The 19149-nt window shown below is 40.1% G+C and overlaps 1 protein-coding gene across 1 annotated transcript in view; it reads left to right on the plus strand.

The window, feature by feature from the left end:
• Ergic2 (ERGIC and golgi 2) overlaps window positions 1–18445 on the plus strand; it is a 29782-nt gene extending 11337 nt beyond the window's left edge. The window contains exons 6-14 of the mRNA XM_027430061.2: window positions 930–970; window positions 4243–4344; window positions 5510–5605; window positions 10179–10234; window positions 11678–11776; window positions 14260–14357; window positions 16384–16546; window positions 17616–17698; window positions 17854–18445. Of these exons, the coding sequence (XP_027285862.1) occupies window positions 930–970; window positions 4243–4344; window positions 5510–5605; window positions 10179–10234; window positions 11678–11776; window positions 14260–14357; window positions 16384–16546; window positions 17616–17698; window positions 17854–17916 (801 nt within the window). The 3' untranslated portion in view covers window positions 17917–18445. The remainder of the gene's footprint in view (window positions 1–929; window positions 971–4242; window positions 4345–5509; window positions 5606–10178; window positions 10235–11677; window positions 11777–14259; window positions 14358–16383; window positions 16547–17615; window positions 17699–17853) is intronic.
• The last annotated feature ends 704 nt before the right edge of the window (window positions 18446–19149 follow it).

The following is a 19149-nucleotide window of genomic DNA, read 5'->3' on the forward strand; positions in this document are numbered from 1 at the left end:
AGTAAGTAAATGTAATTTGCTTTATAAATTTAGATACTATTATAACGTATTAGAGTGTGATCTCCAGACTGGGATCCAAATGGTTACCAGTAGACACTGAGATGTTTGCATTTTATACTGTTTTTAGAACATTCAGTTATTGAGCTTTTCCGTAGCTTGTAGGTGTGTACTCATTTACACACGTGTATGCATATTGAGACTTGAGGTTAGCCTCTGGTGTCATTGGGAAAGGTGTTGTCCACCATGTTTTTTGGCATAAGGATCTTTTTCACTGTCCTGGAACTTAAACTTTAGGCTAGGCTGGCTAGCCAGCCAGCTGCTCTCAGGGACCCACCTGTGTGTGTATGCTGCACACACGTTACATGTTTGGCTGTTTTGCGTGGGATCAGATTCAGTTCTTCATGCTTGCAAGGCAAGCGCTTTGCCAGCCCAGAGTTCTGCCTTGCCCTGTGACCTTTTGTTTCCTACTATTCTTAATTCTGTTGTTTTGTTTCTCATTTTATGGGGGGAGGTTTTGAGGTTCCTTTTTTGGCACAGGTGTGTGGCTTGGTTTTGTGACAATTTCTTACCAGGAGGAAGAGCTGCAGATGCTTGAGCTCCCACTTACACTGTGTCCTGTCTGTCACCTGTCTCCCTACCCCCATCCTCAGTGTTATCCTTTTCGTTTTAGTTCGTTAGCATGAGTTTGAGTGTGTTAAGTCCTAAAATAGCCATTTTCCTATAATTGTCAGTGACTGTACACAGGAAAATAGTTATCATTAGTAAAGTTTCTCTATGCTATCTTTGAACACAACATCACAGATTAAATCATGAATATTTCTTATTAGTACCATAATTTTATGTTTCTTGTTCATAGAAAAACATTTAAACTTGTGATACATGACCACCATGGGATTTATTTGCCAGTGACGGTTCTTTTCTTTTTGCAGGCAGTATTTGACCTTTCACCCCATCAGAGAGAGTGGCAGAGGTAAAGTGTGAACAGTGTCATCACCAGAGAAACCTAGACCACTTTTGTTTGCTGGAATCTATGCATATTTTAAAATATTTTAGTACATAAACAATCCTTATGACCTCAAAAGCTATCAGATCTTAGGAAAGTCACACATAATCTTTCCTGTAGTATATTTTGAATCATAAATAAATTTTAGTTTTTATTTAAAATTTTAATTAATTAAATTTTTTTTTTAATCATGAAAGTATATGAACATTGTTTAGAATTTGGTTTGGAGCCTGGTGTGATGATGCTTACCTACAATCCCAGCATTTGGGAGGCTTCTGCCAGGAGGATCGTAAGTTCACCTCTTTCCTGGGCTAAGTAGTGAGTTTCAGGACATGGGTTAAATACAGAGACTATCTCAGAAACAAAAGGTTCACTTTTCAGCTTTTTCATTCTGGGAATTGCCAAACCTTGAGTGATGAGAGCCATGTGTGACTCCCTAGGAACTTTGTGTTCAAGAAAAAGTGTTTTCCCCATCCCATTTTGGTTCGCAAGATGGTTTATATTTAAGGTTTTCTAATTTCAGATTATTACCAGAAATGTACTTAAACGTCTGTTTTTTGTTTTTTGTTTTTTGTTTTTTTTTTAAGACAGGGTTCTCTGTGTAACAGCCCTAGCTGTCCTAGAACTTGTAAACTCACAGAGATCCACCTGCCTCTGCCTCCTGAGTACCGGGGGTTAAAGATGTGCACTACCACTGCCAGCCTGTTTTTTTTGTTTGTTTGTTTTGTTTTGTTTTTTTTGTTTTGTTTTTTCCTTCAGACAGTTTGTTTTCTAATTCCTGCTACACTTGAGGACTCTTTTTCTTTAATTACCAATTTCTCTGGTTGGAAGAATCTTACTATTGAAATTGAATATAGTTGAATAAAAGCAGTGAATCTTAGGGCTTTCTGGGTATCTAGCACTTTAATTAGAGAACTCTCTCTAAAGAGGAAATGTTACTTTTATCCAGAAATATTGAAGTGTGGTGCATACTTGTAATCCCAGTAATTAAGAGGCTGGGGCGGGGAACTGAACCCAGTACTGGAAGAGCAGAGAGCACTTTTAACCCTTGAGTCTTCTCTTCTGACCCAAGCTGACTCCTTTTATCTAGAATTCTATTAGGTATTGCAGAGGAGTAATGATTGGGGGCAGAGACCTTATTAAGGAAGAGGGGTTTCTCATCGTGCTTGGGCTTTCTGCATGCCTTCATACGGAGTTCATACTTGGTTGTTGGTTGTGTTCCAAGCAGAAGTCTCACACAGTTTCCTCAAACTGCTGCCATCCATTAAGCTTAACTTGAACTTTTGTAGACTTAGAAAAGATGGAAAGCTCTCAGGTTCTGGGCTTAGCTCCAAAGTTTATGTCTTTAGATATATAATCTGCTTTCTAGATCTTTCTTAATTATTATGTTATGCTTCTAAATGGATATTGTAGTGTAGTGGGAAAATCTACAAGGCCTGTCACTTCCTAATAAGGTACATACTAGAATGTTCTTTACCTTTGGAATTTGCTCTCTTGGCTGGTGTTTTGCCTTAAATAGGATCACAATATTTTTAAAAGACAATTTCAAACCCTGGACACAGCCTTTTGGGATATCTGCTTTCTCTTTCTATATTTAAGGTTTATTTCAAACTAAGTTTATTGTGTAAATTCGATTTTTAATGTTAACAAAACAGGCCTGTTAATCCAGTATTCTAGATGGATAGTGCATAAATATTTTTCTCATTTCTGTGTTTATACGATAATTTTACTATTGCGATGAGGTATGGTATATTATGAGATAAATAGTTGTGTTTTTTTAAGATCATATGTTTATATATGTTTACATGTAAGGTCCCCCCCACCCCCCTACTTTTAAGTTCACTATTAGTGTAGTTTAAGTTCACAGAGAAGGTGAGTGGAAAGTGCAGAGTTCACATGTCTCAGTCTCCTTTATCAGCATCAGGCACCAGAATGGCTTACTTGTCATGTCAATGAGACTGCATGGACCCAGCCCAACATTACTGATGGTCTGTAGTTCACTTGGGAGCTCCCTTTTGGAGGTCTCTCTCTTGAGTGGACAGTTGGGTAATGATATATATCCACCATTGTACCATCAAGAGCAGTTTCACGACTCTGAAAGTCCTCGCTGTCACCGCTCATTTCTCCCCAGTGTGTGTAGTTTGTTTGCTTGCTATGCTGTGACTTGAGGTGTTACTTATTTAAGGTCATGATGAAAGAGACGAATCTAAGCATTGTTTTATGTTTTTTAAGATTTATTTTTACTGTGTATGTTTGAACATTTAAAAAATTTGTAGTTTTTAGATTTATTTTATGTGTGTAAGTGTTCTGCTTGAATCTATGTCTGTGTGCTGTGTGCATCCTGGAACTGGAGTTATGGGCAGTTGTGAATATACCATGTGGGTGCTAGGAATCAAACCTAGGACCTCTGCTAGAACACCAAGTGTTCATAATCATTTCTCTAGCCCTCCGTGTGTGTGTGTGTGTGTGTGTGTGTGTGTGTGTGTGTGTGTGTGTGTGTGTGTGTGTGTGTGTGTCTGCATGTATGTCTGTGTTCTGTGTGTCTAGTTCCTGGAGAGGCAAGAAGAGGAGATTGGATCTCCTGAAACTGTAGTCACAAATGGCTGTTTGCTATCATGTGGGTGCTGAGAACTGAACCCAGGTCCTTTGGGAAAACAGTGTTCTTCACCACTGAGCCATCTGTCTGTCCATCCCCTGCAGCATTGTCTCCTAAATGGAGTCTTTGTTTTCTACAATCCTGTTGACTGTGTTCTAACAGTTACATGAAGACTAGCTGTAATACTCTGCGTAGAATGGTCCTGTAGAATAAAGTTTACTTCTTTTGGGAAGGAAGATACCAGGTAAATAGTAAATGGTGACATGACCTATTTTATAATAGGCCTTGGGGTTGTATCTCAATAATCTGCAGCCTCCAGTGCAATCCCCTGCTGTATGGTCTGCACTTAGTTTGTTCTTCATATCTATAGAACTGATTTCAGTGCTGGACAGAAGTGAAACTTCCTAATTGTGTGTGAAAGGTGAGCTTAGTCACTCAGTAGAGCAACAGTTGCCTTTGGTGCCTCTAACGACCCATGTGTTAAACTGGAACCCATCCTACCTCTTTCTCCTGAGAAAAACTGATCAACATCCTTCTGGAGTGTAACGCTATAGTAAACATATGGTTCGTCTTAGTCAGAAGCCTTGTTGTAGTTGAGCAAAGTCTTGGCTTGGTGTGTATTTTACTGTTTTGTCACATTTAGGATGCTGCAGCTGATTCAGAGTAGGCTGCAAGAAGAGCATTCCCTTCAAGATGTGATCTTCAAAAGTGCTTTTAAAAGTTCGTCAACGGCACTGCCACCAAGGTGAGAGGGGTGCTTCCAAAGTTCACTTGTTGATGTAGTTTCAGTATTGGTCTGTCGTTCTTTCTTTGAAAGTGTTTTATGCATTTAAGGTATCTTGCCTATGATTTTGAGCTTTTCATGAAGTTATTTTACTTTGTATGTGTGGTGTATCTCTATATAAGATTCTACCGGTGAGGAATTTGGTTTGACTCTTGTATTAATCATGAAAATGATTTTCCAAATTTAAAAATATACAAAGACTATATTGACTTGGGAAGAAAATCCCAGTTTGCACTTGGGTGCCTTTTCCTGATCTCGGTGTCATTCCACCCAGCTGCACCACAGTGCCAAAAATACATGAGGGAAGTATGTTGCTGTTGGACTCTTCCTTTGATTTTCAGAGCTCTTCTGCATTGGACTTAGTCCTTTGGGTGGACTTGAAGATACATAATGATGTATATTTATGTAAATATAGTGGCTATAGTGGCTATATGGAAACTCTAAGATTTAAACTACTGCTCTAATCTTGACATTTAGGACATTAGGTAAAAGTTTGTCTTTGGGGAGCCTTTTTTCCTTGTGTGCCATTTTCACACCAGTACATGGTCTCTGTGTCGGATTTGCACTAAGACATCTGAGTGTGTCAGCCCAGTACATGGTCTCTGTGTCAGATGGGCACTAAGACACCTGAGTGTGTCAGCCCAGTACATGGTCTCTGTGTCAGATGGGCACTAAGACACCTGAGTGTGTCAGCCCAATACATGGTCTCTGTGTCAGATGGGCACTAAGACACCTGAGTGTGTCAGCCCAGTACATGGTCTCTGTGTCAGATGGGCACTAAGACACCTGAGTGTGTCAGCCCAGTACATGGTCTCTGTGTCAGATGGGCACTAAGACACCTGAGTGTGTCAGCCCAGTACATGGTCTCTGTGTCAGATGGGCACTAAGACACCTGAGTGTGTCAGCCCAGTACATGGTCTCTGTGTCAGATGGGCACTAAGACACCTGAATGTGTCAGCCCAGTACATGGTCTCTGTGTCGGATTTGCACTAAGACACCTGAGTGTGTCAGCCCAGTACATGGTCTCTGTGTCAGATGGGCACTAAGACACCTGAATGTGTCAGCCCAGTACATGGTCTCTGTGTTGGATTTGCACTAAGATACCTGAATGTGTCTTGCTTTACAGGGAAGATGATTTGTTACTGACTCCAGATGCGTGCAGAATCCACGGTCATCTATATGTCAATAAAGTAGCAGGGAATTTTCACATAACTGTGGGCAAGTATGTTCTTTTCACTTCCTGAAGTTCTTTAGGTGGGGTTGGAGCTTGATTAAAATTACTCCTTTTCCTAGTACACAACCACCACAAAGGGCACTTTAAAGTGTTGTCTGTGAGTAAATAGGAATTAAAACCTCTTAATGGTAACTTTTGTAGCCAGAGAGCCTGACCCTAGATGTTCCATCAGTGTCTTCATTTATTGATAGTAGGTTTTTGTTTTGTTAGCCCTTTGGTAGTTCTCATAAAAATGCAGTCCCTGAGTAATTCTAGAAAAACTCAAAAGTTACTAATGTGTAGTATGAAGTAATTTAGGCAAAAACTTAGGAAAACTGCCACTATCCTCCTGAATATAATCCAGCATCACAAAAAACTCTTGGTAGATCTCACCATGGGTGAACATCTGCTCCCCAGCTTCCTCTTTCCAGGGAGACCTGATGAGCTCTTCACTGTCTCAGCCATTGCCTGAATACCTGATGTGTGCAGAGTACTAGTATAGGGGAACCTGTAGCCAGCCCCTAAGTGGGCGTGGCTACAGGTTCCCCTACATTCTAGCCTGGAGACTCAGGGTCAAACAGTGAAAAGAGGAAGCCTTTACTCTCCTGCGTGCTGAAGTCATACAAGAATATTCAAACTTTGACCAGTAACTACATTAGCTGTTACTTAATTATAGTTGTATTGAGGCTGTAGAGGAGATATATAGCCGATAAGAAAAATTTTGACATTGTCTACAAGTCAGCAGAGGCTTCATGAGGAAACTTTGGAGTTGTATGGGGAGTTAGGAGTTCACATCGAACAGAGAGCATGTCACAGAAGAGAACTTGGCTTCAAGGGTGGCTTTGGTTTTTTTGTTTATAGAAAGAGAACATTAGATTTTTATATATATTTTTTGTTGGTTATTTTTGTTTGTTTGGGTTTTGGTTTTTTAGAGACAGGGTTTCTTTGTGGCTTTGGAGGCTGTCCTGGAACTAGCTCTTGTGGACCAGGATGGTCTTGGACTCACAGAGATCCACCTGCCTCTGCCTCCCGAGTGCTGGGATTAAAGGCGTGTGCCACCACTGCCTGGCACATACATGTTTTTTTTAATCAGGAAAGTCTTTATTGCTTATAATAATCAGATCAAAATTTAGTTTTTCTTTGCTGTGCTTTTCTCCTGCAAATTCAGATTTTGTCGTTTGGCCACTGTTGAGTGTTCATTTACCAAATGCAGATGGTCCTAGGGACTTTGAAGCCTTGGTACCCATAGAGGCAGCTCATGATGGAGAAGGCTTCTTCAGCTTTCCTTGCAAACAGTGCCCTAGTCCAAGAGGAAGCACAGTGTGAGCTTCTATATATGGCCTATATTTTATTTTTGGCTGTTTTTCTCCCCAATTTCATACCTTTCAGCAGATGGTAACATATATACATACATACATACATATATCAATCAGACCCCAAAGGAAAAGCTTTTGTTGTGTCTCTCAAACTCCAGTGGACTTACCTTTTCTTTCTTTTTCTTTTCTTAATTTCTTTGTGTGTGTGTGTGTGTGTGTGTGTGTGTGTGTGTGTGTGTGTGTGTGTGTGTGTGTGTTAGGTTTGTCAAGCTCAAAGGTGATCCTATTACTTGTTGAGTGCAATGGCAGTCCTAGCTGTACATCAGAGAATAGTTCAAAGGCATGGGTATGCTTGGAAATGTGCATACTAGAATGCACAAGGAAGAGGCATATACTTGGCATTTAGGTGTAGAGTTGGGACCAGGTAAAACATGTGCAGGCCACTGAGATGATGATGAGTGCCATGTCTGTTGATGGGATGGTATTTGAACACTGAACAACACAGGATACGAGTCTCCCCTGAGATCCCAGCGTGTGTTCCAGCACCCATGGGTACTCTCTGTAGCAGAACAGAGTTGAGGCTCAGGTCAGTAGTTTCTTGTGTGTGCATTGTCGCAGAGGCCACCTGAGAGTCCTTTGTGTGAGATGTGATTCACTTCAGGATGTTTTGTTTCCTGCCTGGTTCCTGGATGCCAATAAACCAGTAAGTGCCACAATCAAAAAGCCCTTCTTCAGCTTGACTGAGGTTCAGAACTGTTCTCCTTTCATTGCTAGGGCCCATCTGATGGGTTAGAGAATATGTCAGAAAACAAGCAGGAAAATTGAAGCATTTTTAACAAGTGTCATATGTATTTCGGTAACTGAATTTGATTTTTATTGTGATTTTGAAGGGAGGTGCTTGCTTATGCTGTTGATCCATAAAATTTCAATTTATGTTTCCTAACAAAAAGGGGAAGACATAATCTAAAACAATTCTAAGTTCTTCACGGACCTTAGGTTGTGAGAGACTATTGAAGTTAAATATAATGCTGTAGTTTATAATTTCATTATTGAGAAGAATTCTTGTCTCTAAATTTGAAGCCTACAGTAGGAACACAGAATGGTGGTGGTGTCAGTGGGTCAGGAGTGACCTAGGCTGTAGTGTTTCTGTTTAGTGCACTCAACCGGCACAGGAGCTGCCAGAGGCAGCTAATGGTCCTTACGATGCGCAAGTGATCTGCATTGGAGGTCATGAATGCCCATTACGTTGCCTCTTTCAAAGTGTGCCCGTGCTGCAGAACAAGACCTGTTGGGGCACACTAGAACTTGACAATGTCATTACTACTAATCAGGAAAGATGGTCGCATTATGGACATTTTTTTATTTTGGGTGTCTTAGTTGCTAAAATTGATTACTGGGTAAGACACAAATAAGGAATAGCATGGAGAAATTGTCACAGTGATGTTTAAACTTTTCACTTTTATACTAAGAGCAGGAAAGGATAGTCGTTATTATTAGTAGTATCAAAAGAATAAAGAATAGGCTAAACTTGAGAGAGAACAAAAGCTTACCATAAGTAAATAGATGACAGTGTGGGTTCCAGATGCAGGTCACTACCTTTTTCGTTAATGAGAGAAGTCCTACCTCACTCCCCTACTGCCCCAAAGATGAAGTTTTGTTGAAGGGCAGCTGTGCTTATTGTTTGTACAGGTCCTCCTTTACATTACAGTGTCATGCTGAGGACAGAGCAGTTAACTCCAATGGTCTCAGTGCTTGGCAGTATTGCTCGGTGCACCACAGGGCAGTTGCCAATGTCCTGTACATTGCTGCACTTAGTTATTATATTACCATGTAAAAACCATAGAAATACAGGCTCTAGTTGTCACACTTTAAAATTACCGTCTAACTTGGCAACAGAATATTGTAATAAGCTATAATGACACTATGACTGCACTTAAAGAACCCAGTGTATGTTGATACTGTTAGTCTAACCAGTAGTTAGTCTTAACAATAGTCCCAACTCCATAAAAAAAATGGTGGTCAGGAAATTAGAAAGTTTAAAGCAAAATGTCTAGTAGAATTTCTTAGTGAAAATGAAGTTACAGTCAAGTGTCTGCATGTATCACTGATGTGCCAAGAAAGAAAGCTCCTGTTCTTCTAAGTTAATGAAGTATATTTGATTGCAGCAGCCGAAGAAATATGTTTATTGAAAGCAGAATAGCCTTGGATCATTAGCTTTCAGTGAGAAAGTACTTCAGCAACTGAGGACAGTGAGCCCAGCATCCAGTAGTCAAATCAAGAAGCAAGATAGGGCTGAAGACATGGCTCAGTGGTAAAGAGTGCTACCTATTGCTCTCACAGATAAGTTCCTTTTCCTGCACCCACACTGGATAGCTCACAATCCACCTGTGACTTCAGCTCCAGGGTACCTGATACCCTCTTATAATGAGTTTTTTATTGTTGTTTTTGCTCAGTGCTTTAGAAATTAAATTTTGTAAACACTTAATGTTTTGTAATAAATTTAACCTAAAATTATCCAGGAAAACAGTATTTATGTATAAAACTAGTGCTGTGGCAAAGTTGCTGCATGTGGTGGCGGCGGTGGTGGCGGTGGTTCTGAGTGGCTCCAGCAAGCCTTCGGAGCTTCGGCAGACTGCTGTGGAAGGTGTGGTATTCAAGGCCTCCAGTCTCATACCTAGCACATCTCAGCTCAGACTGTGGTTCCCATTGTCAGACACCAGGACAAGTACAAAGGAAGCTTTAAAAATCTATTATGTAATTTAGGAAATTCCGCCTGAAGTTGAGAATTACTGATTTATGATATACAAAATATAAAATATTCTAGAAATTCATTCAAGGGAATGAATCACCTCAGTTAAAGCGTGCATATGGATTTGTGTTTTCAGAGAGGAAATGTGAAATGTTTTAGGTCATTTGACCAGACAAATTTGAGATTATTTTTGAAATTAGGAACGCCAACTTAAACCTTGGTGAGCAAAGACGTTTCCCTGGAAAGTACATGTGAGCTAAAGAATGAATGCAATTATTAGGGTTTTATGTTTAATTGATAATTGTTTATGACATGGTGTTCTCTTGGTTTCTATCATCTTGGCTCATAAATATTGAACACGTTTTCTGTTTGGCTTTTGGCAACCCTCAGCTTATCACATTGCCGAAATGGCTTAGCTGTGGGCCAGATGCACTCTTCTTACTTTGCAGTACATGCTGCTGAATGGCAGGGCAGGTTGGCCTTCTCGTTGGTTATATGTCTGTTTTTCTCCTTTCAGGGCAATCCCACATCCTCGGGGGCATGCACATTTGGCAGCACTTGTGAACCATGATTGTGAGCAATTTCTGAGATTTTGTTTTAGCCTAGAAAAGTTTTCAAGACAAGTTAATTGTGTGTATGTGTTTCATTTGTTTTAGTGCAAACACAAAGGTAGAGCTTTCAAGGTAAACTTGACTCATGGTGGCACACCCCCTCTGCTATTAATCCCAGCAATCCCAAGACAGAGGCAGGTGGATCTCTGTGAGTTCCAGGCCAACCAGGACTACAGAGTGAGACTCAGTCTCAAAAATAAGTAAATAAAAGTGTTAGCTAAGTGTGTTGGCACCTGTAACCCCAGCACTAGGGAGGATTAACATGGGGATTGCTGTGAATTTGAAGTTAGCCTGTGCTACATAGTGAGTGAGTATCATGTCAGTGAATGGCAGGACGCTGTCACAGAAAGCAAAAGCCAAACAAAAGCAAACTATTTAAAAATTCATAACCAAAAAGAAATAAAAACTTGATATCCGTCTAGAGGAGAAAAAATTGATGTATTACTTATAATCTATTCTTTCTGCAAGTTCACTGTCCAGAAATCCCTGCAGTTAGGGGGGATCCCAGCAGTGCTTGGTGTCATTCTATACATGTGCAATAACAAAGAAACCATGTCTGAAGTTTACCTCAGTTTGTAGGTCTAGATACAGGAATGTCCACACGCACGCACGCACGCACTTTGATACAGTGATTATCATAAAACTTAAGTGTTTTTGGAGATTGGGATTGAATGATGCATGTTTGCATGTGGCCTGGTTGGCATAAGACTACAGATAGCCTTGAGTGACCCAAAATACCTGATCCTCCTACATCTGCCTTCCATGTGCTGGGATTACAAGCTTGTACCACTATACAAGCAAGACTTTCTTCTTAAACGTTGCTATTAGAACAAAACAAATTTTGTAAAAATCAGTTGGTTATAGTAATTGTGTATATTAAAAATATCTGTGATCACTTTCATTATCTAATATCATCCTAGGTGTTGTAATGGCATGGTCTTGTTTCTGTAAGATGTTTAGAATCAAGAAAGTTGTATGTTTTGGATATGAGGATTAAATAAGACATTTAATAGAAATTTATATAAAGCCAGGCGGTAGTGGCACATGCCTTATGTCCCAGCACTCAGGAGGCAGAGGCAGGCGGATCTCTGAGTTTGAGGCCAGCCTGGTTTACAGAGTGGATTTTGGTACAGCTAGGGCTACACAGAGAAACCCTGTTTCAAAAAACAATAACAAAAAGAAATTTGTATATAATCAAAAGATTTGAGGCAGCATTTTATCAGATTTTCTTATAGTACATTTCTCATGTATTTTTCTTAACATGCTAAGTATTATTAAACTTATTAAATGTATTAAACTTAGTAAATTTTAGATGATTTTGAGAGTTGGTAAGAATATAAAACCATCTGTAGCAAGACACTTTAAAAAGTAATATAATTTCTCTGCCTTTATCTTTTTCTCTTAGCTTACAACTTTTCTCACAGAATAGATCATTTATCTTTTGGAGAGCTTGTTCCAGGAATTATTAATCCTTTGGATGGGACTGAAAAGATTGCTGTAGATCGTAAGTATTTATGGCCTTAGAATTTACATGCTGGAAATTGCTCTTGAAAGCTTTAATTCTGATATGTTTTTACTCCTGTCACCCTTGCAAAGGTAGCTGAGTACGTGGTAGAAGTGAATGGGATTTGAATGTTAAAAAGTAAAAGTTCCACAACAGATTGAAGGGATAAAGGGCAGGAGGGTCGATGTGTTAATCATGGTGTGACTGTCCATTCCACAGTAACCAGAGAGAGAAGTTCTTCTCGTCACAGGTTCAAAGCTCTAGAATTCTGTGTGGTTTTGTAGGAAGCTCCATGCAGTGTTTCCAGCACAAGAGAGCTAGTTACTCCAGAATGGTGGCTGTGTGAATAAATAAAGTCAAGAGTGTGATATCACAGCAGCCATAGCAAGTGGTACATAGCCTGTTTTCCAGGTGGCTTTGTTGTTATTTTGAGATAGCGTTTCACCACTTAGATCAGACTGGCCTGAAAGTAGCAATATAGGCCAAGCTGGTCTTGAACGGACAGCAGTCCTCCTGGGATTACAGGCTTGTGTTACCATGTGAGTTTGTTTTTGTACATTGATTTTTTTTCTTTTTTTGTAACTTGTATTAATCCTGTTGATGCCTGGTGACTCTAAAACTGACCCTTTGATTGAATAGCAATCACTGAGTAGTTTGTTTAGTTTCCTTTTTAGTCTCCTGTCACTTTCAGATGTCAGATGTTACACAAATTCTAACTGATATTAATAATAAAATCCAGGAGTCAGATATTGGGGGGCAGGGAAGTTGAAAGATCAGAGAAGCAAAGCAGTCAGCCACTAACTCTTCTCTACCTCAGGATGAATGGGCCATCCTGTCTCCATGCATCCTCAGACTGCACTGAGCTCCTGTCTCCTCCCGCCTTATATCCCTCTCTCTGCCCAGCCGTATCACTCCTGTCTCCACCTCCCTAGTGCTGGGATCCCAAGTGCTGGAATCAGCACTTTGTGTGAGCTCTGTTTCTCTTTTAGACAGATTCAGTCTCGTGTAGCCCAGCATGGCCTTGAACTCACAGAGATCCATCTGCCTCTGTCTCCCAAGTGCTGGGATCAAAGGTGTGTGTCACCACTGCCTGACCTCTTGGCTAACTAGTGTGGCTAGCTCTGTGCTCTGATCCTTAGGCAAGTTTTATTTGATAGATCATAAACAAAATACCACCACATCCAGAGTCAGGCAAGTCCAACTTTAGTTTACTGGTTTATTGGAGATTAACAGAAATGAGAACTGTGGTTACTGTTGCAGTAACATCTAGGTTTTATCGGTGTTTCTACTCTGAAGAGACACTGCTTTTGCCTTCTTATGTCCCAGGCATGGTTGTCATGCCTGAACTGTACATATGGGCACCTGCACAACTCTCTTGTCTTAATTGGGGCTTTGTTTTACCAAATATGAGTATATTGTCTTCATTGTCATTTTTTAAAATACTACTTATTTTGCATCCTGACTGCAGTTTTTCCTCCTCCAGTCTGCCTCTCTCCCATCCCTCCTCTTTTTCTGTTTAGAAAGGGGCAGGCCTCCCGTGGATATCAGCAAAAGATAGCATATCAATTTGCTAAGACTAAACAACTTGCCTTGTATTAAGGTTGGGAAAGGGAACCCAGTATGAGGAATAGGGTCCCAAAAGTCAATAAAAGAGTCAGAGGCAGCCCCTGTGACTTGTGGAGCCCCACAAGAAGACCAAGCTATTCAACTATCACATACATGCAAAGTATGTCCCTGGTTACCAATTCAGTCTCTGAGCTTCCCTGAGCCCAGGTTAGTTGATCTGTGAGTTTCTTGTGTCCTACAGTCCTTCCTCCCTCTCTTCAGCAGGATTCCCCAGGTTTGGCCTAATGTTTGTCTGTGAATCTATGCATCTATTTCCACCAGCTGCTGGATGAACCCTCTATGATGACAGTTAGGCTAGACACCAGTCTATGAGTATAGCAGAATGTTATTAGGCATCATTACATTGACTTTTTTTCTCCTATTTGGTTTGGTTCTATCTTGGGTCTCTGAGCCATGTAACCTCTGGGTCCTGGTGCTTCAGGCAATGTGAGGTAGGCTCACTGTCTTGGCATGGATCTCAGTCATTGGTTGGCCACTCCCACAGTCTCTGTGTCACCCTTACCCCAGCATATCCCATAGGCAGGACAGACTGTAGGTTGAAGGTTATATGGTTGTGTTGGTGTCCCACTCCCTCTACTGGTAGTCTTGCCTGGTCACAGGAGATGGCCAGTTCTTACAATTATTTATTACATACTACGTCAAACACGGGTTCCCCCACACTTCTTGTGTCCTAAGTGGGACTCTGTTTTACCAAATATGAGTATATTGTTTTCACCAGCTTTTCTTTTAAAATTGTTTATCTATTGCATACTGAAGCAGATGGTAATATTAGCTTTCATGCTTGTCATATTTAATAGATTTGATAGTGTTCTGTTGCTACTGGATTGATGAGAAGGCATATTTTGTTTTTGTTATAGACAACCAGATGTTCCAATATTTCATTACAGTTGTGCCAACAAAGCTACACACATACAAGATTTCAGCCGACACCCATCAGTTCTCTGTGACAGAGAGGGTAAGTGGGTCCTGATTGCTAAGATGATTGAGGGAAGGATTTTTTATAGTCCCCAAATGCACGATAAGCCTGGAGATTTAGTAGGCACCTTCTTTCATTTAAAAATTTGTGAAAGTTTTGAATTGAATTTACATTTTAAGCAAAATGCATCAGGAATGGGTAGTAATGTGTGTGTTCTAGAGTTAGATTTTTTTTAAAAAAAATGTTGGCAAATTACAGATTAAACTGTTACAAGTTAAACTATGATGACAGAAGTTACTTTATGAATTTTGATTTGTAATAGTCTTCTGTATTGATATAGGCAACTCCTAATCTGCCTTTCAGGTTTTCTGGTTTCTTTGATGTTTTTTGTGTTTCTGCCTGAGTATGTGTTATATCATTAACTATGCACATGCATAGTTAATAGTTTCAAATAATCCCTCCGTGCAGCTAGGTCTTATTGGAAGTGTCCTCTCTAGCCTCAGGTAGATGGCTCTTAGTGTTTTCATGGAGAGGAAGAGCAGGGCTGAACAGTGTCTGTTCTCAGTTGTATTTCCTTATAAATGGAGTGGGAAATTGCTAATACTCAAAAGCTGGTGCCCAGGTGAATTCCATGGCATGTGAGAGCTTTCCACGCCATTCTCCATGCTACAGTGCTGTAGGTGATCATAACTAAGGCCTCAGTGACAGTAGGGTTCTCCTTAGTCTTCTGAATTACACAGGGCGAGTGTTGTAACTTTTCAGATGGCTCTGGGATCAAACACAGGTGTCTATTTATGTGAGTATGTGTACATATACACATACACATACATATACACATACATATACACAGACACAGTAACTAGGTAAGTCTGTGTTGTACTCTCCAACATCTCTACAAGGGTAGGAAGATGTTTCTCACCAGCAGTATTGATAGACACCTGGGAATCATTGTATAGGTTGGCAGGGCCTTGGGGCAAAGCCAGCAAGTACATAGGATTATAGAATTGCTATAGGCTATAGAGAGTCTGGCTACATTTTCAAACTGGTGTATGCATTGCTTCTGTTACAGCTGTCTCTGTGTTAGAAACTCCTTTTCTAAGACACAGAGGAAAAAGAAGAAAAAATACTACATGGTATTTTTGAACATCATGGTTGTTCATTGTGTTACTATAATGATATAATGATAGAAACAGCTCAAGTTATAAATCTAACCACAGGACATGCAGCTGTAAAATGAAGGATGACTTTCGAATGTGAAATTATTTTCAGGATATATTTGAAAATGCAAAATTAAAGAAAGGAACCCATTTGTGAGGGGTGTTTGCTATAGGTGACTAAAGTGTTAATCATTGCATTGAGTTTTACAATGCAGGCCAGGAGAGTAGCTGGCCACTGTCTGTTTAATAATTTGTAGTCATCTTCAGTGTTATTAGATGCCCTGATCCCCAAGATAGCTTGCTTTATTGTAGTTGGTCCATGCCTTCAGTGTGGTACTGAGTTTTTGCATGAATTCATGCTGGAAACTTGATCGATGACTCATTTATACAGTTCTCCTTGTTAGTAATAAGGAGGGGCTTTTGACCATACTCTCTGTGTTCCTAACGCTGGAGGTTTAATTTAATCTTAGAAATAGAATGACAAGAATTAATTACAAAGAAAAGAATACAAGAGCATGTTGCAGTGTAAACTTGGTTTTTCTTGCCCGGTCAGTTGTAAGTGCATGAATAAGCTGGTGTGTTTAAGATGACCATTTATTTCTACACATGGTAAGGATAGTTCAGTTCTGGGTCCTGTTCTGTTTTGAAACAGTGCTTTGCTCTCAAATGCACATCCCCCCAGCTTTTGCTTCCTAGTGTAGGATTACAGATGTGCAACACCGGCATCACAGTGATTCTTTGAAAAGTTTACCCTACAAGAACAGTGGTAGTTAGTTGTCTCTGTAGAGCTTAAAGTCTAGGGCAGTTGACCCTGAGGAGTAGGATGTTATGTACACACCTGTACCTTGGTAAGGCATGTGTGTTAGTACACCCACATGACTGTTTCTTTTCCCCTCCCCTTCCTTCAGGAACGCATCATTAACCATGCTGCAGGCAGCCATGGAGTCTCTGGAATATTTATGAAATATGATCTCAGTTCTCTCATGGTGACAGTCACTGAGGAACACATGCCTTTCTGGCAGTTTTTTGTAAGACTCTGTGGAATTATTGGAGGAATCTTTTCAACAACAGGTTAGCATTCATTTATTTGCCTAATTTCATTTTACGTTGTTTCGTTTGAGATAAGCTCTTAGCATGTGTGTCTTGCTGGGATTGTGGCCAAGTCCCTCTTTCTTTATCTGGTTTCTGAACTTAAGATGTTGGGAAGATAGTTCACTGATGGGAGTGTGCCATAACTTTCTGAGGCCCTCACTTTCTCAAGCCCCAACACACACACACGCACACTCACACTCACACACACGTGTGTTACATAAAATTATGCCTCTATTAAAAGACAACAAGAAGTATACACATTGTCATGTTTTGATATTTGGAGACTTCTTTGAATTGTAAAGCTCTAAAATATATTTCCTGTCCTGTAAGCACTCCTGTTTCATGGGATACTGTTAAGGAAGATTATGTGTTCTGGGTGTTAACCACAGACACGGCTAGAATGGAGTCTGTGCTCTGCCATTGACTTGGTAGTCCTTAGATAGTTCACCTTCCTTTTCTGAAATGTAGTATCTGGTTTGTCAGTATGCTATAGGGTTAAATGAGAAAATGCCCAGAAAGCCTCACAGATGTAGATTCCCCTTGATTTAAATGTATTTCCGTGTATACTATATGAAGTCATATATTGTGGCATTTTTATTAAATTAGAAATTCTTCTGGTTTTTTTCCCCAAGATTCTGGGATCTTTAGAAATCCATTTTCAGACCTTGGTTACTCTGAGTAAGAAAGTTATATTCTTGGAGCCCTGTGTCCATTTTGATTCCTATTTTACAAGCAAGTGAACAACTTTTCTTACACTGTTCTGTTGTGCTTTGTTTTAGTTCTTTAAATCTATGTTATTTGCAGAGTTCTGTGAGGAAGTCTTGAAAAGTTTCTATCAGGGTTGTGAGTTACGTGTGTGACCTCTGATTTTGATAAAACATCTATTTGTTTTTAAATTTAACCCTCTTGAGTAGCCTCAGAGGCAACTGCAGGCTGCTTTGCTGCCTTCCACAATCTGTACCTCTGCAGTTATCTGCAGTGTCTTATTCTAATTAGCAATTTCAAAAGCAGTTTAATTAAAAATTTGAACTGATGTTATTCATTACAGGCATGTTACATGGAATTGGAAAATTTATAGTGGAAATAATTTGCTGTCGGTTCAGACTTGGATCCTACAAGCCCGTCCATTCTGTAAGTGACACTGCACGCGGTGCTTGTCTCTAAGTCATGTTGTCGTCTCCCGTGAAGTGTACATAGAAAGGATTGCCCCCTTTTATAAAGCCTTGTGATCAGAGACACCATACAGAGTAGAACTAACACTCCGGTCTTCTCCTCTTCTCCCTTAGATCCCCTTTGAAGATGGCCACACAGACAACCACTTACCTCTTTTAGAAAATAATACACATTAGTACCTCCTGGGTGGAGAAAAACTTTTTGCCTGAAACAAAATTTTTTTCTAATAATAAAATGTGCAATATATTCAAAGAAAAGAAAATATGAGAACCTGGAAACACACTTATTTAAAAAAAAAAAAAAAGAAGAAGAAAAGAAGAAGAAGAAAGGAAAAAAAAATAACAGCCAAGGAAAAATACAAACTGAAGTCGTCCTGTATATGTTGTGTCTGTTACAAATGTCCTAGAAGAAATTATGCAGCTAACAGGAAAGGCAGCCCAGCTGGAGTGCCAGGGTGAAGACAGCACCTCTGATGCTCTCCCAGCAAAGGAACATCTCGGAGAGCAGAGCCTAGAGGATAGAAGGGAAACCCTTTTTTAAAGAAAAGGGCATTGATAAATGCAAATGTGTGCGTCTTTTTGTTTTTAAAAGATGTCAGAATAAAATGTATAAAACATATGGAAAACTAGTCTAGACTTTAAAAAACTGTAATCCGCTCACATGGTTAATAAAGGAAGCAGGGACTGGCCCTGTGTTACAGCCATACCAATGAATGTGAAGCCATATCAACAAGGCCATGCTGTCCAGGGCTGGATTCTGATGGAGGTGACTGCTGACTTCCTGCCTGTTAACGGTTGATTCTTAGAAGAGTAAGGTGAAGTTTGCCAAGGGCAGGTATATAAGTGCTATGATATGTAACAGGTATCACTCACATTTGTACATGAGACACTTCAGGGAGAACAAAGCACAGTTTAAAAAGATAAAAGTTACTAATTTAGGAGTGGAAAACAGGATACCTACAGGTGGGTGAGGCGGTGTTCTGTACAAGTGTGTGTCAGGTCTGAGCAGCATAGGCACAAGTATAAAACTGGACCAGGAGCAATGTACTGCCTTCAGGGCTCTGGACAGAACTGATGAGGCTAAAATAACTTGAGGGAGCCCTGTCAGGTGCTGTTAAAAACTGCTGAATTTGTATGCCAGCCGGTTTTCCTCCTGGGGTTCTTAAGGACAGAAGCATCAGTAATCCCCGGTGCGAAATCATTGAGGAAAACACTGGGTTTCCATCTGTCCCTGTCAGACACAGGACTTACACTGACCACAGTGGCTTAGTGTGTGGCCTGTCACAAATCTGTGGTTTTTCAAGTGAATGTTTTTGCAGATATAAAATAAAAGAAGTGCTTCCTTGAAAGAGGGTAGGCCATCAGGCAGGGAGGAGATAGCAATGAAACACTCAGCAGTAAAGTGTATGA

This window comes from Cricetulus griseus, chromosome 8, assembly GCF_003668045.3.
Source record: "Cricetulus griseus strain 17A/GY chromosome 8, alternate assembly CriGri-PICRH-1.0, whole genome shotgun sequence".
Lineage (NCBI taxonomy): Eukaryota > Metazoa > Chordata > Mammalia > Rodentia > Cricetidae > Cricetulus > Cricetulus griseus.